At 34.4% G+C, this 20141-nt stretch overlaps 3 protein-coding genes across 3 annotated transcripts; all 3 read left to right on the top strand.

Moving 5' to 3' along the window:
- Nucleotides 1-581: 581 nt before the first annotated feature.
- Nucleotides 582-1802, top strand: LOC131034936 (G-type lectin S-receptor-like serine/threonine-protein kinase At2g19130). Its single transcript, XM_057966545.2, has one exon. It carries the CDS (start codon nucleotides 582-584, stop codon nucleotides 1800-1802), a length of 1221 nt encoding a protein of 406 aa, XP_057822528.2.
- Nucleotides 1803-1895: 93 nt separating this feature from the next.
- LOC131034905 (G-type lectin S-receptor-like serine/threonine-protein kinase At2g19130) lies at nucleotides 1896-2621 on the top strand. Its single transcript, XM_057966518.2, has one exon. The coding sequence runs from the start codon at nucleotides 1896-1898 to the stop codon at nucleotides 2619-2621; it is 726 nt and encodes a 241-aa protein (XP_057822501.1).
- Nucleotides 2622-15450: 12829 nt separating this feature from the next.
- LOC131034937 (G-type lectin S-receptor-like serine/threonine-protein kinase At2g19130) lies at nucleotides 15451-17846 on the top strand. The gene is made up of 2 exons (XM_057966546.2): nucleotides 15451-16230; nucleotides 16374-17846. Exons 1-2 carry the CDS (start codon nucleotides 15451-15453, stop codon nucleotides 17844-17846), a joined length of 2253 nt encoding a protein of 750 aa, XP_057822529.2.
- Nucleotides 17847-20141: the final 2295 nt, after the last annotated feature.

Here is a 20141-nt window from a genome sequence, read left to right as displayed (position 1 = left end):
TTCAGTCGTCTCGTCAAGCTTAATTAGAAAGAACCCGTGAGAGGCGAAAGAACGGAGTGGCCGTCCCTTCTCGCTTGAAGTCCCTCGTAAACGTTTACAAAAGACTTGATTATGGTAGTACTTCTGCAATGTCGCTCATTCCGTAGCACGTTTATTTTCTATTTCTATTTAAATTCGAAAATACAATTGTTAGGCCATGCTTCTTGAAATGGAAAAGAAGTATGTGTTCCTAGCAATTACTGTAATTATTGCAGCGCATTATTGCAGTTCACTAGCAGTGGATGGTGGAGACACTTTTCTCTTGGGGGCTTCGCTCACTGTAAATCAGACCCTAATTTCGAAAAAAGGCACTTTTGCATTGGGTTTTTTCTGTCCGAGGAACTAATAATTGGTATATTGGCGTCTGGTATGCATCAATCTCTCAGAAGACCACTGTTTGGGTGGCTAAGAGAGAAAATCCTGTCAGAAACATACCTGGCGTGCCGAAATTTTCGAGAAATGGTCACCTCAGATTGTTTCATAGAAAGGGCCGGTCCGTTTGGTCGACTGATATTGGCCACAAAGGATCACGAGCAGTGATAATGGACTCTGGTAATTTCATTATGTTGGGTCATGGCCATAACAACTCTGCAATTGCTTGGGAGAGTTTCGCGCATCCAACTGATACATGGTTGCCTGGCATGAAGATGTGGAAAGGCATGAAGCTTACTTCCTCGAAGAGCTCTTTGGATCCTGCGATTGGGATCTTCTCAATTGGAATGTACATGTCCCCAGGAAAGTCGCAGTTGGTGATGGTCTATAACAAGACCGTTCCATATTTCTCCAGTGGAGAATGGACTGGGTATTATTTTGCTAAGATCCCCGAGTCGGAGGGTCAGAAGACAATCGAAATGTCCTGTGTGAGGGTTTCTCCTGCAAGCATATACTATAATTTAAGCATAAGCCCGTTAGATCAAACCCTATATATCCTTGGGCGGCTCCTGTTTTCTGAGAACGGCGAATTACAACTCTACTACTGGATGGATAATAATCGATGGAGCATGCGGTGGTCGACATACCGAAGTCAATGCAGTGACTATGAAATTTGTGGGCCGTATGGACTGTGCAATACCAATGATCTGTGTACTTGTGTTCAGGGCTTCACGCCCAAGAACAAATCGCAAGGTTGGTGGTCAAGCGGATGTGTTCGGCGAAGGCCCCTACAGTGCTCTGCCACAGAGGGCACAACCGATGGCTTCCAAGAAGCCAAGAATCAGTACTTGTCTGTTAAAAAAGCTGTTGTATACAACAACGAGCAAACACAGCAAGGCTGCCGGACTGCTTGTCTCAACAATTGCTCCTGCACAGCTTTTGCTTTTGCTATTTCTGATCCACCCGTTTGTAGATTGTGGTTTGGAGATTTATTTGGAATGCGCGTTTCGTCGGAGGGCCAATCCATCTTCGTTAGGCTGGCTGCTTCGGAGTTTCCGCACGTGACATCAGAGCACAGCAACAAAGCCCATGCACTTCCTATTTTACTTTCTAGCGCTGCATCCTTTTTTGTTGCTTCGGCTTTCCTGTCGGCCGCATTTATTCTGTGGAAACGTCAAAGAATGAGGAAGAAAACCGTTGAAGAGGAGGTGCCAATGTCGCTCAAAAAGTTCACTTACAAAGAGTTGCGAATCGCAACGGAGAATTTCAAGCATAACTTGGGTAGCGGAGCTTTCGGCTCTGTGTTCAAAGGAACTCTGGCAGACAGCACGCCCGTTGCCGTTAAAAGATTAGAGGGTTCCACCCAAGGAGGAAAACAATTCCGTGCTTAAATAATCACCACTGGCAGAATACTGCATGTGAATTTGGTCAGGCTATGGGGATTCTGCGTAGAGCATTCACGAAGGTTACTGGTGTATGCCTACATGCCCAACGGCTCCTTAAACTCCTTTCTCTTCTCTGAGTCGGAAGACGCAGAGAAGGTGTTGGACTGGAAGACCCGGTTTCAGATCGCAGTGGGCACTGCACGAGGATTAGTTTATCTGCATGAGGAATGCAGGGATCGCATCATTCACTGCGATATCAAGCCCGAAAACATTCTCCTGGATGACGACTTCAACCCAAAGGTGGGGGATTTTGGGCTGGCAAAGCTGATTGGTAGAGATTTCAGCCGGGTACTGACGACCACAAGAGGAACTCGTGGGTACTTGGCTCCCGAGTGGATCTCTGGCCTTCCTATCACTACCAAGGCTGACGTATACAGTTTTGGCATGACATTGTTAGAAATTATATCCGGCCGAAGAAATCTTGATCTAATGGAGGAAAGTAAGGTGTACTTTCCTACATGGGCTTTATCTCAAACTCAGAGGGGAAACATAATAGGCCCTGTGGACGCCAGGATAGCGAGTGAGGCCGATATCGAAGAGGTGAGAAGAGCCGCTATGGTGGCTGGGCTGTGCATTCAAGACGATGAGAATGAGAGGCCGAGCATGAGTGAAGTGGTGAAGATATTGGAAGGCACGATGGAGGCTCCTGTGCCACAAATTCCGAGGTCCTTACAGGTCCTATTAGATCAGATAGTAGACGAGGACAATGGTAGCTTCGGTCAACATCCTTCCATATTAAGTTGTTCCATATCCGCAAAACTGTAGCCGGTTTCAAGGGAAAAGTTTATAGTAGATAACTAAAGGAGGAACTTAATTCCATGTTTCTTAATTAGGAGGAACTTCATTTTTAGTATGATACATAGTCTATGTGTAAGTTTTTTGTTAAAATATTTTGTATTTTTATATAATATATATATTATATTTGTAAACTTTTATTTTGAATTTTGTGTATTATTTTAATGTTTTGGATCACATTTAATGATCTATTATGAATAAGATGAGAATGCATGAATATTATAAACTAACATATTTAAATTTTTTAAAATATAAGTAAAATATGTCAAAGGTATAAAATTTGAAAATATTAAATATTTATAAATAATAATAAAGAATTTGATTGTAGTGACTTTGAAGTCAAATGGTTCAATAAATCCTTCACTCTACTTAAAGGAAATTTAAAATTGTAATGTGCAATATAGATGAACATATTTCATAAATCGATGGTCCTACATTTCAATAATTTATAATACTACTAAAGAGAACAAATTTCTAAACAAGTTTGTGACATTGCTTAGAAGTCTCCCTTTAATACATATTTTTGTTAAATTTGTTTAAACACCCAAATAAAATTATTATTTTAAAAGAATAAAAAAAAATGTATTAAAGAATAATCCATATAAGTAAACTTTTTAAAACTAATTTAAAGATAATGCTTGAGCATTAAACAGGAGAGAAAAAAAAAATTTAATACATATTTTGTTACATTTGTTTATGTCCTTGCACTTAATTAGGTGGTTAATTAATAGCATTATTTTTATTTTGTACTACATTTGCAATTAATCTTGTGTAATAAAACAAAAATAAAAAATAAAAACTTTTCCCTCTTGTTCTAACTTTCTTCTTACCATTGCTTTCTAGGAGCACTTGTGTGTTTTAGAAGCTTATAATTATTTATGAGTTTCATAACCCATTTTAAAAAAATTTGAGTTTCTTGTAAGAAGTTACCAATCATGGAGCCTAGCTCTTTGAATAATATTGGTGTTGAGCCTGAGTTGCATGTTGACTTATTCCCATAAAGAAACTCAGGAGAGAAACTATCTCTTAACTCAACACCTACCTTGCCTACTATAGGTAAAAAATAATTACCCTCATGATTCTCATTATGCAGACACCCATACAATCCTAGTATTTAAAGAATAATTAAACACTCTAGACGAGGAACTGGAAGAATTTCAATGATTTGTGAGTATATAACCCTTCTTTGGAGAGGATATATCTCTTATTGAGTGTCTAAGGAGATTGATACATGGTGATTATTTGCATGGTTTGGATATTCTAGATAGCATAGGTCACATAGTGGATGAAAACACTATAATGCTAGCTAGTTGCATATAAGTTATTGGATATATATCTCCTCCAAACAAAATGGGGATGCAAGTATCGATATATATGATGGTATCTTGTATTCCTAAATTTAGTTCTTCCATCATGTCTACTACTACACAAAATGGTAATGCCACTCACATTAGTCTAGACGTTGCATGTGGGAATCCTATTAATAAAAATACTTATGTCCCACCCTCCTCTACTCTCCCTTTTATCTTTCAACATGTTAACCATACCATTAAGTAATAACCTCCACCTCTTACCTACCATAATGTTCAACCACCTACAATTACTTTTAATCCACCTCCACATTCTAACATTTCACAAACGATTCAACATTTAATTTTTTCACTAAGCAACTATTGCAAAATGTGTCTTCATTACAAAAATAGTATTGATTGATTAATGTTCGATAGGCCCAATCTTTTTACATAACCACTACAAAGAAACTAGTTGGGGCTCATTAGGACTTTAGTCAGAATTCAATTAGAATATAAATAATAATTATTTATTAAGGTCAAAATAAGACAATCCTTATATTGTTGGAAATATGAGAATATCCTTAAAAAAGCCTTTTTGTTTTATCAATTTTTGCTAAAAAAAAGTTGTCAGCCAAAATTTCCAGGCTCGTCATTTCCAAGCCAAATCCCAAAGCATTCCCAAGCCAAATTTTAAATTTTGAAATTTATATCATAAAATCGGATATCCGATTTTAGCAGTTATGATATTAATAGTAATCATAATATTAATATATTGTATATCAATATATTAATATATTAAATATTATTATATTAATATAATAATACTCAATATATTAATATATAATAAAAATATTATATATTAATACTATAACATATAAATGTATATATTAAAATTTATATTATAAATATTTTTGTTAGTGGTCATATGGTATTCTAAAGGTTCACATGGTGTCGTTAGTTGTCATATGGGGTCATAAGGGGTAACACATGTGTTACAATATCATATGACCCCTTAGGACACCATATGGACATCATATGGTCCTAAAGGGTCATGTCGTGCACTGGGATGTTAAAATGGGTCACATGGTTTTCTAAGGATTCATAGGAAACCATATGACCACTTAGGACACCATCTAACACCTAAGGACACCATATGGTGTCCTAAGGGGTTATATGGTGTCCTAAGGCATCATAGAACACCATATGACCCCTTAGGACACAATATGACCCTTAAAAACACCATACGGGGTCCTAAAGGGTCATAGAACACCTTATGAACCCTTAGGACACTATATGTGTTATAGGATAGGGTTGTCGTTGAACCAAAAAATCAACTTGTCAATGCCCAATACAACCACTAGACTTGTAGAATCCATAGGAGGCTATTAAACCATGTCGCAAATCCTCGTGAGGGATGATGGCCCACTTCCAACAATCCCCCTCCTAGCATCACTCACCACAGCCTGCGTGATTCGAACCTATGATCAAGCTCTCATACCACTTGTTACAAGATAGGGTTGTCGTTGCACCAAAACATCAACCTGCCAATGCCTAATACAACCACTAGACTTATAGAATCCATAGGAGGTTGTTAAACCATGTCGTGAATCCCTTGCAAGGGATGTTGGCCCACTGCCAATATAGATCATAGGTGGGCCACTAGATAGGGTTATAGCCAAATGAAAGCTATAAAGTCTTTAAATTAATCCCTAGTATAGGGAAGAAGTATTCTTGGCTCTATAAAAAAACAATCGATTGAGATAAGGAAGAGAAAATCCCAGAATGAGAAATTCATTTTAGCTCCATACCTGAGATGATTCAACATTGGGAAGATTTGAGTGTGAAAACATTTGAACCTCCTATCTTTCATAATATAATTTATGATAAAAAGTGCCACATCTTTCCAAATCCTAGGGAGATCCTCTTTGTTATAACCACTCTAAAGCTATGAAACACCTTAACCCTATTTAAGGAATCTCAAAAAATCATTCTTATAACTCCCCTTGGTCATTTTGAGGAAGGTCACACCATCCAAAGACAAGCCAATAGTAATAGAAATAGTCTCTACTGAAATGGGAAAAACCGCCCCTCCAATTTGAACTTCACCTTTCTCCCATCAATAGGAAAATTGCTTTGAGAGGCCAGGGTCAAAACCCTTCATTCCCTCCACATAGTCTACTAAGTTAACATTCGCCACTATTGGCCATAGCTCTTCATTTGTTTTGAGGTAATCATAATTATTTGGTTTATTTTGGATTAGGTCACCACCCATAGCTTGATTTTGCATAGAGAAACTAGATGCAAAACAAAAAAGGGAATTCAAAAACGAGCAGTAAGAAACGTATAACATGAGACGATATTAGGGGAGGTGTAACTTACACCAATATTAAAGACTTGCGTCCTAGACAATAAATGGTTGATAGGTAAGGTTGCTATGACAAGAAGTAAAAAAGGAAATCTTGGGACAAAAATAGTTAGCCAATAACTCAATTTCAACCAACCCCTACATTATATTGTACAATTAGTTCACTATCATATATAATTCTAAAGAATCCCATCTCACAAAATATTGAGACACCACTATATTTTACCATTTATACAACAATTTCATTCTTGAGGATGATATTCTCATAAAACTCTTTTCAAGGTCATTGAAATGCATGACCTTGATTGGTTCTTTTCATTTTAATGTTGTAAAGTACATCTTATTCAATTTCACATCACATGCACCTTCCCTTTACTTTAATTTGAGAAAACTATGCACATTTTTTCATGATTCTAATCTAAGACATTTCTAATTTTCCATGCATACCCAATTCCCCAACTAATGGTCTAGATTTTTATTTAGACAAATGTGCTACATAAAAATATTTACATGATGTGCTTCTTTCCCATGAAAATATAAGATGGTATTGTCTTTTGAGACATTAAAAATGTCATGTTTCAATAGAATAATTCCTCTACCAACCTACAATATCATTGAGAATCATTTTAGCTTCCTCTAAACCTCTCTTTTACCTCCAACATTTAGTTAAAATATTGATTCTTGTTTTCTAAAATTACTTCTTTATCTTTCACACTCACATTAACATTCTTCAACAACATTCTAAAATTAAAAACACTCTCACATTCTCAACAACTTTCTCACTTGGCTATACATACCATTTTCTCTAGATTTAGAAACTATTTCTACTTCTTCATTTCATTTTCAAGTTGCTTGGATTCTTCTTTCTGAGTATTAATCTCTGAAATTTATTTGAGCATATATTATTTTGGTTTGATAGAATATTGTTTATTATCTATATTAGGTCTATCATCTATCTATGGAGATGGAAATAGAAAAATGGAGGAATTTCTATGATTTTAGTCTTACACCCTAAACTCAATCCTATTGAGGAAGATATGAAATCGGATTTAGATGATTGATTACTTAATTAACATATAATATAGATGACAAGTATGTAACACATATGATTGGAACCCAAAAGTTATTGTATTGATTTCATTCATATATTATATCATTTACACCCTTGTATCTCCTTATACATTCATATCATGTCCATTCCTAAGGAATGATAAACATGTGTGTCTACTAAAATCTTTTAGCATATTTGAAACTTTCTAGCCAAGAGAGGCTTGCTGATCTAATGTTAAATTTTCTTCCTAATTATTGTCAACATAACAAGCCATAATTTAAAAGGGATGGCTTGGAAAGAAAAGGTATCCCCAAGAACTTAAAATTTTCTCATACTTGATCCGTTTCCACTAAAACGAAGCCAACTAGGCTAGCCTCAAAAGGAAATAATGACTATAGAAAAGGGTTTTATATCATTCGATGTTGGATCCTAACACTTGAAAAATATCAAAGCACATGAGATCTTTCTTGATGTTCTCTTTGTCTTCACAAAAAGTGAGGGAAGAGTCTTCCAACGGGTGTCTAGTGTGGTTTCTGGTAAAGAAATAGATCGAGCCAAGAGACAATTGAAACATTTTATGATAACGACATAGAGAACTAGGTAAAGGGGTTGTCGACCAAATATTGTAAAAAAAGCCAAGGCATCAACAAAGAAAATTTGAATTGAATGAATAAATTGAGATCTAAAAATAAGGGCATACAACATAGAAAGAATGCAAGCTCTTCTATGTGGTCATAGGCCTTAGTAAATCAAAGCTGATACAAATCAAGTGTTATTTAGACTATTGAGTTCAACATATATCCTCATAAACAACAATAATATTATCTAGTATAAATTTGGATTTGATGAATCCTATTTATTTAGGTCTAATAATAAGTGACAACATCAATTACAACTTGAGGGCTTGTACTTTGGTGATGATCTTGTACACAACCTTGAGTAGAGTGATATGTGCCAGCTATTGATATCCTTGGAATCACTATTTTTAGGTATGAATTTGATATTACCTTTTCTTATCAAATTTCCGAATGACCCAATATGCATGGCTTCTAGGTAAACCTTTCTAATATTATTTTCAAAAGTATCCTAAAAGGTCTTGGAGAATTCATGGGGGAAGCTACATAGACAAACAACTTTGTGGTTGTCCATAGAGAAGAATTTCTTTGAGATCCCCCATAGAAAGGAGTTGATCACTAAAATGCCTAAATAATTTGAAATCCAACAATTGACAAGATGGGATACTTTTAAGGCCTCTTGTTTGAAAGTTGGAAAACTTATTAGAGAATTTCTTTGGGCTTGTAGTGAAGGCCATCATGTCTTCGACCATGTGGCTTGGGAATTTTGTTGCCTATTGTTGGTAGGAACATGGCAATCAAATTGACTTCAATCATATCACATATCACGACATCAAGGTTGAAAAGAAAAATAATTACAAGAAAACATATAGGATAGGGGTACCATACATGGGTTACATACCATCTTATAGCTATAAATATTTACTAAGATGAATTCGCTAGTATTAAGGTGAATATAGGAATAAATAATGAAGTAAAGTAGATATAGTATATACCTGGGACAACCTCAAGGTATTTTTGTAGAGAAAACTACCTTTTACGGGTAATTTCATGAGCTACAAATACACTATCATAATTTCTTAGAATTCATGGAGTTGTTGACCTTCACAAATTGTTTTGATAGTAAGGTATATAAGGTCCACAATCCCTAAAAAAATTCCTTTGAAACTTTGTTGCTAATTTTGAGCTGGTTGAACTTGGCCATAATATCAATGTCTTGAGCTGAGTAAGTGTTATCTATTTTCCTCTATTAGTATAGTTAAGCAAGGTAGAATTACGTGACAAGATCAAATAACTAAGCTTCTATAGTGGTAATGATCAAACAAAGCTCCCGAGTAGTATCCTCATATGATCAATGATAGAAGCATTCTAGCTAGCACCCAAAAATATAAAAATTTATGAGAGTATGGGTTAAAGAATTATTCCACTAATTAATCCACTTAGTGTTGTGAAAGGAATGTGTCTCAAGGTTTCAAACAAACTAGATGTGAGCAAACATAGCTTTGTGAGTAAGAAGAGTCATGTAGAGGAAGAGTTATTCTTTCATAGATTTGGGGGCACAACTTTCCATTCAATGTAGAAATATTTGTAGACGTTGTCAAATAAGAAAATACCAACCAAGAATTTGACTGGTAGAGAATAACAATGGAAAAATTAAATAAATATTGTGCCAAAATCATGGCACAATCAAATGTTTTGAAAATCCTAATAGGATTTTCTTACAAGTTTTTCTTCACATTCCATGGTGATTGATTTGGACAATTGCTAGAGTTAGGTTGAAAAGACCCAATTTATTTTTCATATAGAACCAAGCCTCCCTTTTGCCAACTATCAAATACATAGGCAGGATTTAGCATTTATCATTTGGGATAATTCTATCATATTAAAACCTTCTTACACTACCCAATTGGTAACTAGAATTGAATTAAATCCCCAATCCTAGAGAGAACATCTCTCAATTACATCATTGGAAGAATGAACATTAATTAACCTAATCAAATGATTACAAAGATGAAAGAGAGCCCAAACCACTCTATTAGTAGGGTCACATTCATGATCAGCTAAAATATGATGACACATAGATGAGAGCAAAGTGAGAAGTCCACCAGGAGAAACTTCATGGTTTTAAAAAAGAGAAAACCCCCAAATTTAAATGACATGACAAGTTGTTGAGAGAAAAAAAATATAGACACTTTGAAACAAAAAAATGTCTAAATCTGGTAATAAAACATCCATATCATGAATAAAGTATTCAGAAGGAAGGTCAGTTAGATCCCTCACATTCCAAGAAATACAATTCGTTAGAAATCAAGCGGAATTTCCTAATTATCTAGTCCATAGAGGACAAAATAATTGTTCTAAAATATAGTTTTTTTTGCAACATAGCTTCCAATTTGAACATTAATGGGTCTTGACTGTCCATATTAAGGGACATATTTACCATTTTCTAGCCACCTAATGAGTTAGAAAATATTCTTTCATCCACCATAGTTGTTGAGGTATAATGAACATGACCAATCTAAGGTTTAGAAACAACCAAACTAGGCTAGGCAATAGAACATATAATCATCAACACAGGGTTGTCAATAGATTTTGGAATTTGAGCACCTAAGCCTCCTTGCCTAAAATATTTGGGAAATGTTTTAGGAGCACTAGTATTCTTGGTTTTGTGATTAACCATTGTAGATCATCCAACCTTGTCCTTAGAAGCATCTGATGGTCCCATACAAGATGGTGAAGTGGGTTTAGAGTGTTGAGAGGCTAGAGAACAATCCTTAATATTGTTATTGGATGTTTTGCATCAATAGAAGGTGTTCTCAAGATTGATATATTGGATTATGTAGTAGTAGAAAGACTAACCAGTTTGAATATCCACACTTTTCTTGAAGTCCTTTGATACATCAATATTGACATAGACTTATTGGTTGGGGAAATTTGAATAAAATTTCTCAAGTTTTACATAAAAAATAATGCCTAGTGAGGTCCCTATCCTAGAGAGAAACTGCTAGAAAAGCATAGGTAAACTAGGGAATTCAATCCAAACTAGGATAGAAAGGAAATTTTCATCTATGATGGAAAATTCATCGGTTCATAGTTTAAAAATAATTAACAAGGAATGAATAAGCCACGAGCCTCAAGTGATAAAAGCCTAGACATGTTTAGCTTTAGGAAAGTGAAAAGGGGAAAAACCATTAGAAAGGTTCTACATAGTGACCATTTAAATCCCATGTGAGGTCAAAGATTTGGCAACCCATCTATGAAGCATACTTTTAGGGGGGATCCCATCCCATGAGGGTGATTTTTGTAAGCCATTAATTTAGGCTTCTTCAGATTTTAGAAGTGTAGGCACAATATCTAGAGGTGGTTCAGAAGACTTACCTCATAAAACACCTCTAAGATAAATTTCTTGGGTCATTTGGGTGAGGGAACCATGGGATGTCATTGTTAAGATTTCAACTCCACCAATAACAACTATGGTTGAATGAAAATTTAGGGGCATTTAAAAAGGGAGAAGAGGAATGGCCCTTAGGCCTACACAATACAAAGGACTCATCATAATTGCAAACACAAACTAGAAAGTTCCTATAATAATTGTAGTGTGGCATGCAAAAGAAAGTGTAAAATTTAATGAACCCTAGCATAGCTCACCATTTATTTCCAATTCATAATCTGCTCTTATTATTGATATCTTGAAGGTAGACAAAAAAAGTGCATAACTACAACCCATTGTTGGAGGTATAATTTTTGCATAATGTTGTAAGTGAATTCATATTTTATCTTTTTTATTTAAACATACCCTAAGCATATTAGTGTACACAATAAGAGTCGTTAAAAAATTAAAAAGTATTCTATATCACTCTTTATATCCTTTTAAATTCACCTTTAAATCTTATATATATTAAACTTCTTAATCCTTTATCATTAAACATATTGGTGTTTCACTACCTCTATAAGTACAACACACTTTGATGAATATTAAATTATTCTTTATTTTTTTGGAAATTGTAAGTGTTATTAGCATACTTATTTTTAGAACAATTATATAAAAGACATCAAGAGATCATTCTCAAAGTGCCTATTTGATATACATAAAAACTAAAAAATAGGTACCTCCAATATCATAACTCAAAGTATCTTTTTACATACTTTTTTTGAAAACCTCTTAACTTAAATATTAAATCTAGTTTAATGATTAAGGATATTCTTTCTATTTAATACTCTCACATCTCTCAATTGTAAATATATAATATCTTCAAGAGATATTCAAAACAACACAGCCTTTCAAATATGCACTCTTTGACTTTAAGAAAGCTTAATTTCCTAACCTTCTCTTCATAATTCTCTTTTCGAATCTGCATTCTTTCTTTATTTATAACTTCTCATATATCTAGCATTTATTTTTTCTTTTAGAAATCTGCCTGTAGATATATCTTAGTATTTTACACACTCCTTGCCAAAATGATTTAATTCCTTTATATATCTTTCTTATAACTTTTCGTAGAGACGTTGTATCTTTGTAATCCAATCAGTTGTGACTTTTATAAACCATAATCATATTGATTATGCTTTTTTAATTGATATATTTTTTTCTCAAATCGTAGCTTGTGTACATATAGTTTTCATAAACTTTGATTGGTTCTTTTCATACATTAACCATATCATTTCATAACTATATTAATGCATATAAAACTGACTTAGTTTGACTCTCTAATTAATATCACTGCATTTATTTGTATTATACTGAGTGTATTATCACTGAGTTTATACTTGATTGCTACATATTGTCTGCATCCAGATATCACTTGATCACTACATATGTATAAATATTACTGGGACTAGCTATCTATTGCCATACATACACTGAGACCAAAATCATTGTAAGTATATATATATATATATATATTACTAGGACTCTCTCTTTGATGTTATGCATATACTGGGACTGAAATCATTGTATATATAAATTTAGATTGGGACTGTAATCACTTGTGTGATCAAACCGAGAAATATGTATGAAAAGTATCAACCAATATACAATGTGAAGCATAATATAGCATAATGTAAAGCATAGTAATCTAGAATTGACCCAAACTTGTTTATGTTCAATAAACACACAAGGATCATCAAATATGTTCATCAATCTTCATGAATGAAAATAGTAAATTCTTTTGACATCAATGACAATATTTACAATAGGACCTTCTCACCTCTTCAATATTAGCCTCACTTCATATCATTCCATCCACAAGTCCTATCACGTTTTGCCTCTAGATTTGAGATGAAACCCATGTAAGAAGGTTGAACCTTCTATCCTCCAACTTCAAGTCCAAATATCTATGACCCAATATAATTTATAGCAACAACATAACAAAATTGTGAACATGTGTACCTTGAGAGTGATATAAAATCCTTATATACACTCAAGATCCTAGTGCCATCGAGTTCCTGTTGTGGCCATTAGCATGCAGTTTCGATCTCTACCCAATAGCTATGCTAGCCCAAAATCAGCCACATTTTAGCTAAAATACCCATTTAGAAAAATATTTTCTTTCATATTGTAGGAATGATGTGATTCTTGCATTGTTCAAAAACCAAACCTCATTCAATTTCCAATACAAACTCAAATTGAGTCTTTCAAATAACCTCTTAGATAGTACATATAGCCACTTCAATTCATTCAAATTGCAATAGTTGTTTTAGTGCCCAATAGGTGTTCAATAATTTAGGTAACCTTGTGAACTGATACCCAAAATTTTATGGATAGGTCAGTAACACATGACACTATCAAATAGATATTTGGATTGTTCATTTTTCTATATAAGGTGGGCCTCATATGCCAGAATGGCAATGATGGTTAATCAAACATAAAAAACCAACCATTAGTCCTTATAGGGAAATTTTAATGGGTAACAAGACAAAACTATTTCCTTTTATACAACCTTGTTAAATTGAGCTTAGAAAGTCTTATGGGATAAACTACATATGAAATACATTTAATTCAAGTTAGCACTGGATATTTTTCCACAAGGATGGTCAAATTAGAGGAAGTAATTCCAAAGACTTAGTAATGCTCATGAACTAGATCATTTTCAATCTTTTATTTGTCTAATTGTAAATTCAATTTGTAAGATTTTTAAGGATTTCATATCTTTCACAAGTTCATTTGTTATATTCGATGCAAGAACATGATTCTATTCTAATTCTTATTTGGCTAAGAGTCAAGGATTGAAGTTTATTCATTTTGCCAAAACCAACTAGGACAACTTCAATGCTTATATCAGTTAGTCAAATTTTTTTGATAGACCAAAAAAGATAGAACAAATTATATTCATGAAAAAAGCTATACATTTTACAATTCCATGATTTCCAAATAAATGTGTTCATGTATTAAAAACATGATATAAACCCATTAAGAAGTCTCTCGTCTAAAAAAATGTTAATTTATATGAAACATATTAGTAATAAAGAATACTAACCATTTAATGACTTTTTATAAAATAATTCTTAAATAGAAATTAAATTAAATAATTCTTAATAAGAAATTAAATTAAAATAATTATTGAACGAAGCAGTGGTCTCGGGAGGGCATTTCAACTTGCTAAGAATGATATAAACCCGTTAAGAAGTCTCTCTCGTCTAAAAAATGTTATAGAAAAGGATGGATTGAATAGCGCATCATTTCACGCAGACCATGTCACGTATTCATATTGCTCGGTTCTGGTGTGCATTGAAGAAAATATGACAGAAATTTTGCCCTACTTTTACGGTGCCAATAGCAAAGTGTTCGTCTCTCATCCGGCACAGAAGACTAGACTTTACCAATACACGCGTTTAGAAAAAGATTAGGCTTACGCTCAGTCGATTAGAAAAAGATTAGGCTTACGCTCAGTCGATTAGAGATATTTTTGACACGTGATGTAATGAATGTTTAGCGCGTTTAGAAAAGACCAAATTTATTTGTAAGAGATTTTTTCAGGCCTTTAGATGTGATGACTGTTAAGCTTGTTTAGAAAAGACACAGTTTATTTGTAGGAGATATCTTTTCACACATTTAGATGTAATGAGTGGTAATTGTGTTTAGAAAAGATTAAGTTTATTTGTAGGAGATATTTTTCACGTGTTTAGATGTTATAAGTGTTAGTGTATCATTCATGTTTATGTGAGAGATTTTTTGAATCACTATTCATGAAACATGAATGAATGAATTTGATTGAAAAATTATTTAATTGGTTAATTCTTGTGAATCACTATTCATGAAACATAAATCAATAAATTTAGTTGAAAAATTATACAGTTATTTTAAAAGCTACACAATTGAATTCTGATAACAATATCATAATTACCCTAATGAATGACCAGAAAAGTCAAATTTCGAAATTCCATCTCCAGCAGTACTTGGGTCTTGTTGTTCATTGCGTAGCCTTGTTTTTCTATTTAAATTCGAAGATACACCAGAAACTGTTTATGTACCATCTACGCACTACTAAGAAGCAAATGTTAAGAAAAAACAAACGCTATGGTTATTGAATTGGCCATGAAACATTTGTTCCTAGCATTTACTATGATTATTGAAGCGCATTACTGCAGTTCACTAGCAGTGGATGGTGGAGATACCCTTTTCTTAGGGGCTTCACTCACTGGAAATCAGACCCTAAATTCCAAAAATGGCACGTTTGCATTGGGATTTTTCAGCCCGAAAGGAACGGAAAACTGGTATATTGGCATCTGGCATGCACCAATCTCTCAAAACGTCATTGTTTGGGTGGCTAACAGAGAAAATCCTGTCAGAAGCAAGCTTGGCATTCTAAAATTTTCGAGAGACGGTCATCTCAGATTGTTTGATAAGAAGGGCCGGTCTGTTTGGTCGACTGATAGCGACCAGAAAGGATCAAGAGCTGTGTTAACGGACTCTGGCAATTTTATTATGCTGGAAACCCACAATGAGTCTGCGATTCTTTGGGAGAGTTTCGCGCATCCGCCAGATACATGGTTGCCTGCCATGAAGATGTGGAAAGGCATGAAGCTGACTTCCTGGAAGAGTTCTTCGGATCCTGCAACTGGGCTCTTCTCTTTCGGTATGGACATGTCTCCAGGAAAGACACAGATGATGCTGTTCTATAACAACACGGTTCCGTACCTGTCCAGTGGAGAATGGAATGGGGCTTATTTTGTTAACGAACCCCAATTGGTAGGTTCTAAGAAACTGCAAGCGTCCTGTGTGGATCTTTCTCCTTCAAGAATATACGTTAATTATGTTGTAAACCAGATAGATCATATTCTGACGGGGCGGTTCCTGGTAAGTGAGAATGGCAGATATCAACTTTACTACTTGATGGATGATGGCAGATGGAGTATGCGGTGGTCGACATACCAAGGTCAATGCAGTGACTATGAAATCTGCGGGGCGTATGGACTTTGCAATTTGAATGATGTGTGCAGTTGTGTCCAGGGGTTCACACCCAAGAAGGGCTCAAAAAGTTGGTGGTCGAGTGGGTGTGCTCGGCGAAGACCCCTGCATTGCTCTATCACAGAGGGCACACAACCGACGGCTTCTCGGAAGCCAAGGACCAATACTTGTCTGAAAAAGAAGCTGTCTTATACAACGAGGAAACTCAGCAAAGCTGCCGGACTACCTGTCTCAACAATTGCTCCTGCATAGCCTTTGCGTTCCCTATTTCCGATCTACCCGTCTGTAGACTGTGGTTCGGGGATTTATTCGGAATGCGCGTTTCTTCTGAGGGCCAATCCATCTTCGTCAGGATGGCTGCTTCTGAGTTGCAGTTGAACTTGAAATCAGATAAAAGCAGCAAAACCCCTAAACTTACTATTTTACTTTCTGCCGCCGCATCACTTCTTGCTGTTGCGGGTCTCATGTCGGCCATATTAATTCTGTGGAAACGTCAAGGAATGTTGAAGAAAGACGTGGAAGAGGAGGTGCCAATATCGCTCGAAAAGTTCAGTTACAAAGAGCTGCGGATCGCAACGGACAATTTTAAGCATAAGCTGGGTAGCGGAGCTTTCGGCTCTGTGTTCAAAGGGACTCTGCCAGACAACACGCCTGTTGCGGTTAAAAGATTAGAGGGTTCCTCGCGTGCAGATAAACAATTCCGTGCCGAAATAATCACCACTGGCAGAATACAGCACGTGAATTTGATCAGGCTGTGGGGATTCTGCGTAGAAGGCTCTCGAAGGCTTCTAGTGTATGCCTACATGCCCAATGGCTCTCTAAATTCCTTCCTCTTCTCTGAGTCGGAAGACTCAAAGAAGGTCTTGGACTGGAAGACCCGATTCGAGATTGCTGTGGGCACTGCACGAGGATTAGTTTATCTGCATGAGGAATGCAGGGTTCGCATCATTCACTGCGATATCAAGCCTGAAAACATTCTCCTGGACGGCAACTTCAGCCCAAAAGTGGCAGATTTTGGGCTAGCGAAGCTGGTAGGTAGAGATTTCAGCCGTGTACTGACGACCACGAGAGGAACTCGTGGATACTTGGCTCCCGAGTGGATCTCTGGGCTTCCAATCACTCCCAAGGCGGACGTATACAGTTTCGGTATGATGTTGCTGGAGATTATATCTGGTCGTAGAAATCTGGACTTGAAAGTTGAGGAGAGCAGGTTGTACTTTCCTACATGGGCTTCATCTCAAATTCAAAGTGGAAACATAATAGAGCTTGTGGACGCAAAGATAGCAAGTGAAGCGGATATCAGAGAGGTGAGAAGAGCCGCTGTGGTGGCTGGGTTGTGCATTCAAGACGATGAGATTGAGAGGCCGAACATGAGTGAAGTGGTGAAGATACTGGAAGGCACGATGGAGGCTCCTATACCGCAAATTCCGAGATCTATAGAGCTCCTTACAGATCAGTTAGACGACAAAGACAACGGTAGCTGCGGCCAATATCATACCATATAGTAGATGGGTTTAAGAGGAAAGTTTATGGTAGATACCTATAGGAGTAACTAGTTATGTTTTCTAGTTAGGAAGAACCCTGGTGTTATGTATGTGTAAGTTTTTAGTTCAAATTGTGTATATTGCATTTAGTGTGTAAAATATACAAATATCATAAAATATTTTTTTATTATTAATGTATAGATATTTTTATTTTATTTTATTATTTATTTATTTATTTATTTTGAATATTTTTAGAGTTATCTTGTTTTACATATTAGTAAGGATAGAATATACAATGAGTAATGATTATGTATATATTGATTAATAATTTTCAAAATAAATTGAAAAAAACTCATATCATAATTTTTTAATATAGTTTTCAATCTTAATCTTTATATTAAGTTGCTTTTGATTTTTTCCCTTATTTATAATATTAAAATAATATTGGTTGTAATATAGAAATATTATTTTTTTTATTAAACTTAAGAATTGAATATTTATAGTTAATTTTTATAAGACAATAAAATTTTCAATGATAAAATAGTTGTTAAAGAATTGTAAAATTCTAACAATCTTCATAGTAAACCTCAAACTATTTGAAAGTGAGAGAGGGTTCATTTAATTATGCAATTAAAAAAAAATATTATTTTTTTCTTTTTTACCCTTCCTTTACATGTAAATGTAGTCAGGAGATATCTTAATTGTAAAATCAAATGCAAAGAAACTAATAAGAAATATATTTGCATTTTAATATATTATGTGAAAATTTAATTGATTGCATTATTCACTAGCATTAATAGTAGACCATCAACCTCTAACTTCTACAACCACCTTTCCCTTAAGAACCTAACAATATTTATCCAACATATTGAGAATAAATTAACACATAGAGAAACAATTAGATCCCATGGCTACTATTTAGAAGCCATATATTAATTGTTCATTGTATCCATTTAATAAAAAAATACATGATGAATTACAATCCATGTGCATAACAATTATTTTAAATATTTATTATGGATGGTGAATTGAGCAATGGTGAGAGCTGATAGGCAATAGGCAACTATGTGTATTGTGTCGATAATGGTCTCTAACAATAATTCAATAACTAATTTATTATAATATCTCACCATGGATTCATTGTATTAATTACTTTTAAATATCCCCCAATAATCTAGAAAAGATGGGTCCTAGCACAAAGTGTTGTTAGATGTTCATTGTCAATCATTTATTCACCAATATGATGGTAAACATTCAAAATAATCCCCCCTAAATGACAACCATCAAATATTCATTTAACTTCTCCTAATCTTGAAAGAATTTTGTGATACACAAACCTAGTCTCAAATAAACCTTGATGAAAAGATCAACTAACTGGTCTTATGTCCTACAATATTGAATATAAATCACCTATTTTTGGTTGAAACGCCTAATATAATGGTGATGGACCTCTATATGCTTTTTTATAGTATGAAACATTATATCTTCAGATAAAAACTGGCTTAGATGTCATAGTGAAATAAAGAAGGCTTTGCTTGATATTATTTAAGTACTAAAGAATTAGTCATAGCTAAGTTATTTATTTAGATATCTAATTCACTACTATATTTTTATCCTTTGTAGTTGATAAAGTAATAGTAGATTACTGTGAAGGAGGATATAACCAAGAGAGATAACATAACTTCTCGTAGAGATAGAGAGTTATGGACATGATTAATTTTGTTATTATTTTGGTAAATTTCCTAACAACTCTTGGTCTTTTGAAGAGGGCTTGATTCTTCAACTACATAAGAGGTTTTCTTTGAAATTTTACTAGTTTCAAAGGTGTCATAGGATTCATCATTATCAATGTTATATCCTCAAATCCTTCAATAAAATTGATATCCCTACTTATAAACACACATCATCCATGCTAGGATTATATAACATATATCATTTCCCTTAATAACCATATCCAAAAGAGACACATTTAACATTATTTTTATCTTAGTTATTTTCCCTAATTTTTTCAAGTATGTGAGAAAATAATTCAAATTAAAATCCTATAAAATAATTAATATTTTATTTTTTACCACTTCAAGCTTCCTTGAGAGTGTTTTTCAAATAATTTTTAGGAGAAATATTCAATAAATGAGATACATTATTGATATCCTCAACTTGAGAAAGTAAAGGCAGAACCTTAGGTTGTAGAATAAGCAATGTCATTTTTTCTAAGGCTCTATCCTTTCTTTTAGAAGCACCATTTTTGGAAGGAGTATAGATATCATGCATTTCTTTCTATCCCATAGCATTCACAAAAATATTTGAACTCATTAC

This window comes from Cryptomeria japonica, chromosome 10 (assembly GCF_030272615.1).
Source record: "Cryptomeria japonica chromosome 10, Sugi_1.0, whole genome shotgun sequence".
In the NCBI taxonomy this organism is placed as follows: Eukaryota; Viridiplantae; Streptophyta; class Pinopsida; order Cupressales; family Cupressaceae; genus Cryptomeria; species Cryptomeria japonica.
Note: the sequence above shows the minus strand (reverse complement) of the source record. Positions and strands in the feature narration are given on the sequence as shown.

Bases quoted from the DNA above. Each gene is read 5' to 3' on its own strand.
- LOC131034936 (XM_057966545.2), top strand. From the start codon at position 582: ATGGACTCTGGTAATTTCATTATGTTGGGTCATGGCCATAACAACTCT.
- LOC131034905 (XM_057966518.2), top strand. From the start codon at position 1,896: ATGCCCAACGGCTCCTTAAACTCCTTTCTCTTCTCTGAGTCGGAAGAC.
- LOC131034937 (XM_057966546.2), top strand. From the start codon at position 15,451: ATGGTTATTGAATTGGCCATGAAACATTTGTTCCTAGCATTTACTATG. The intron at 16,231-16,373 runs GTAAGTGAGAAT...TGATGTGTGCAG, and splicing joins TTCTGACGGGGCGGTTCCTG to TTGTGTCCAGGGGTTCACAC.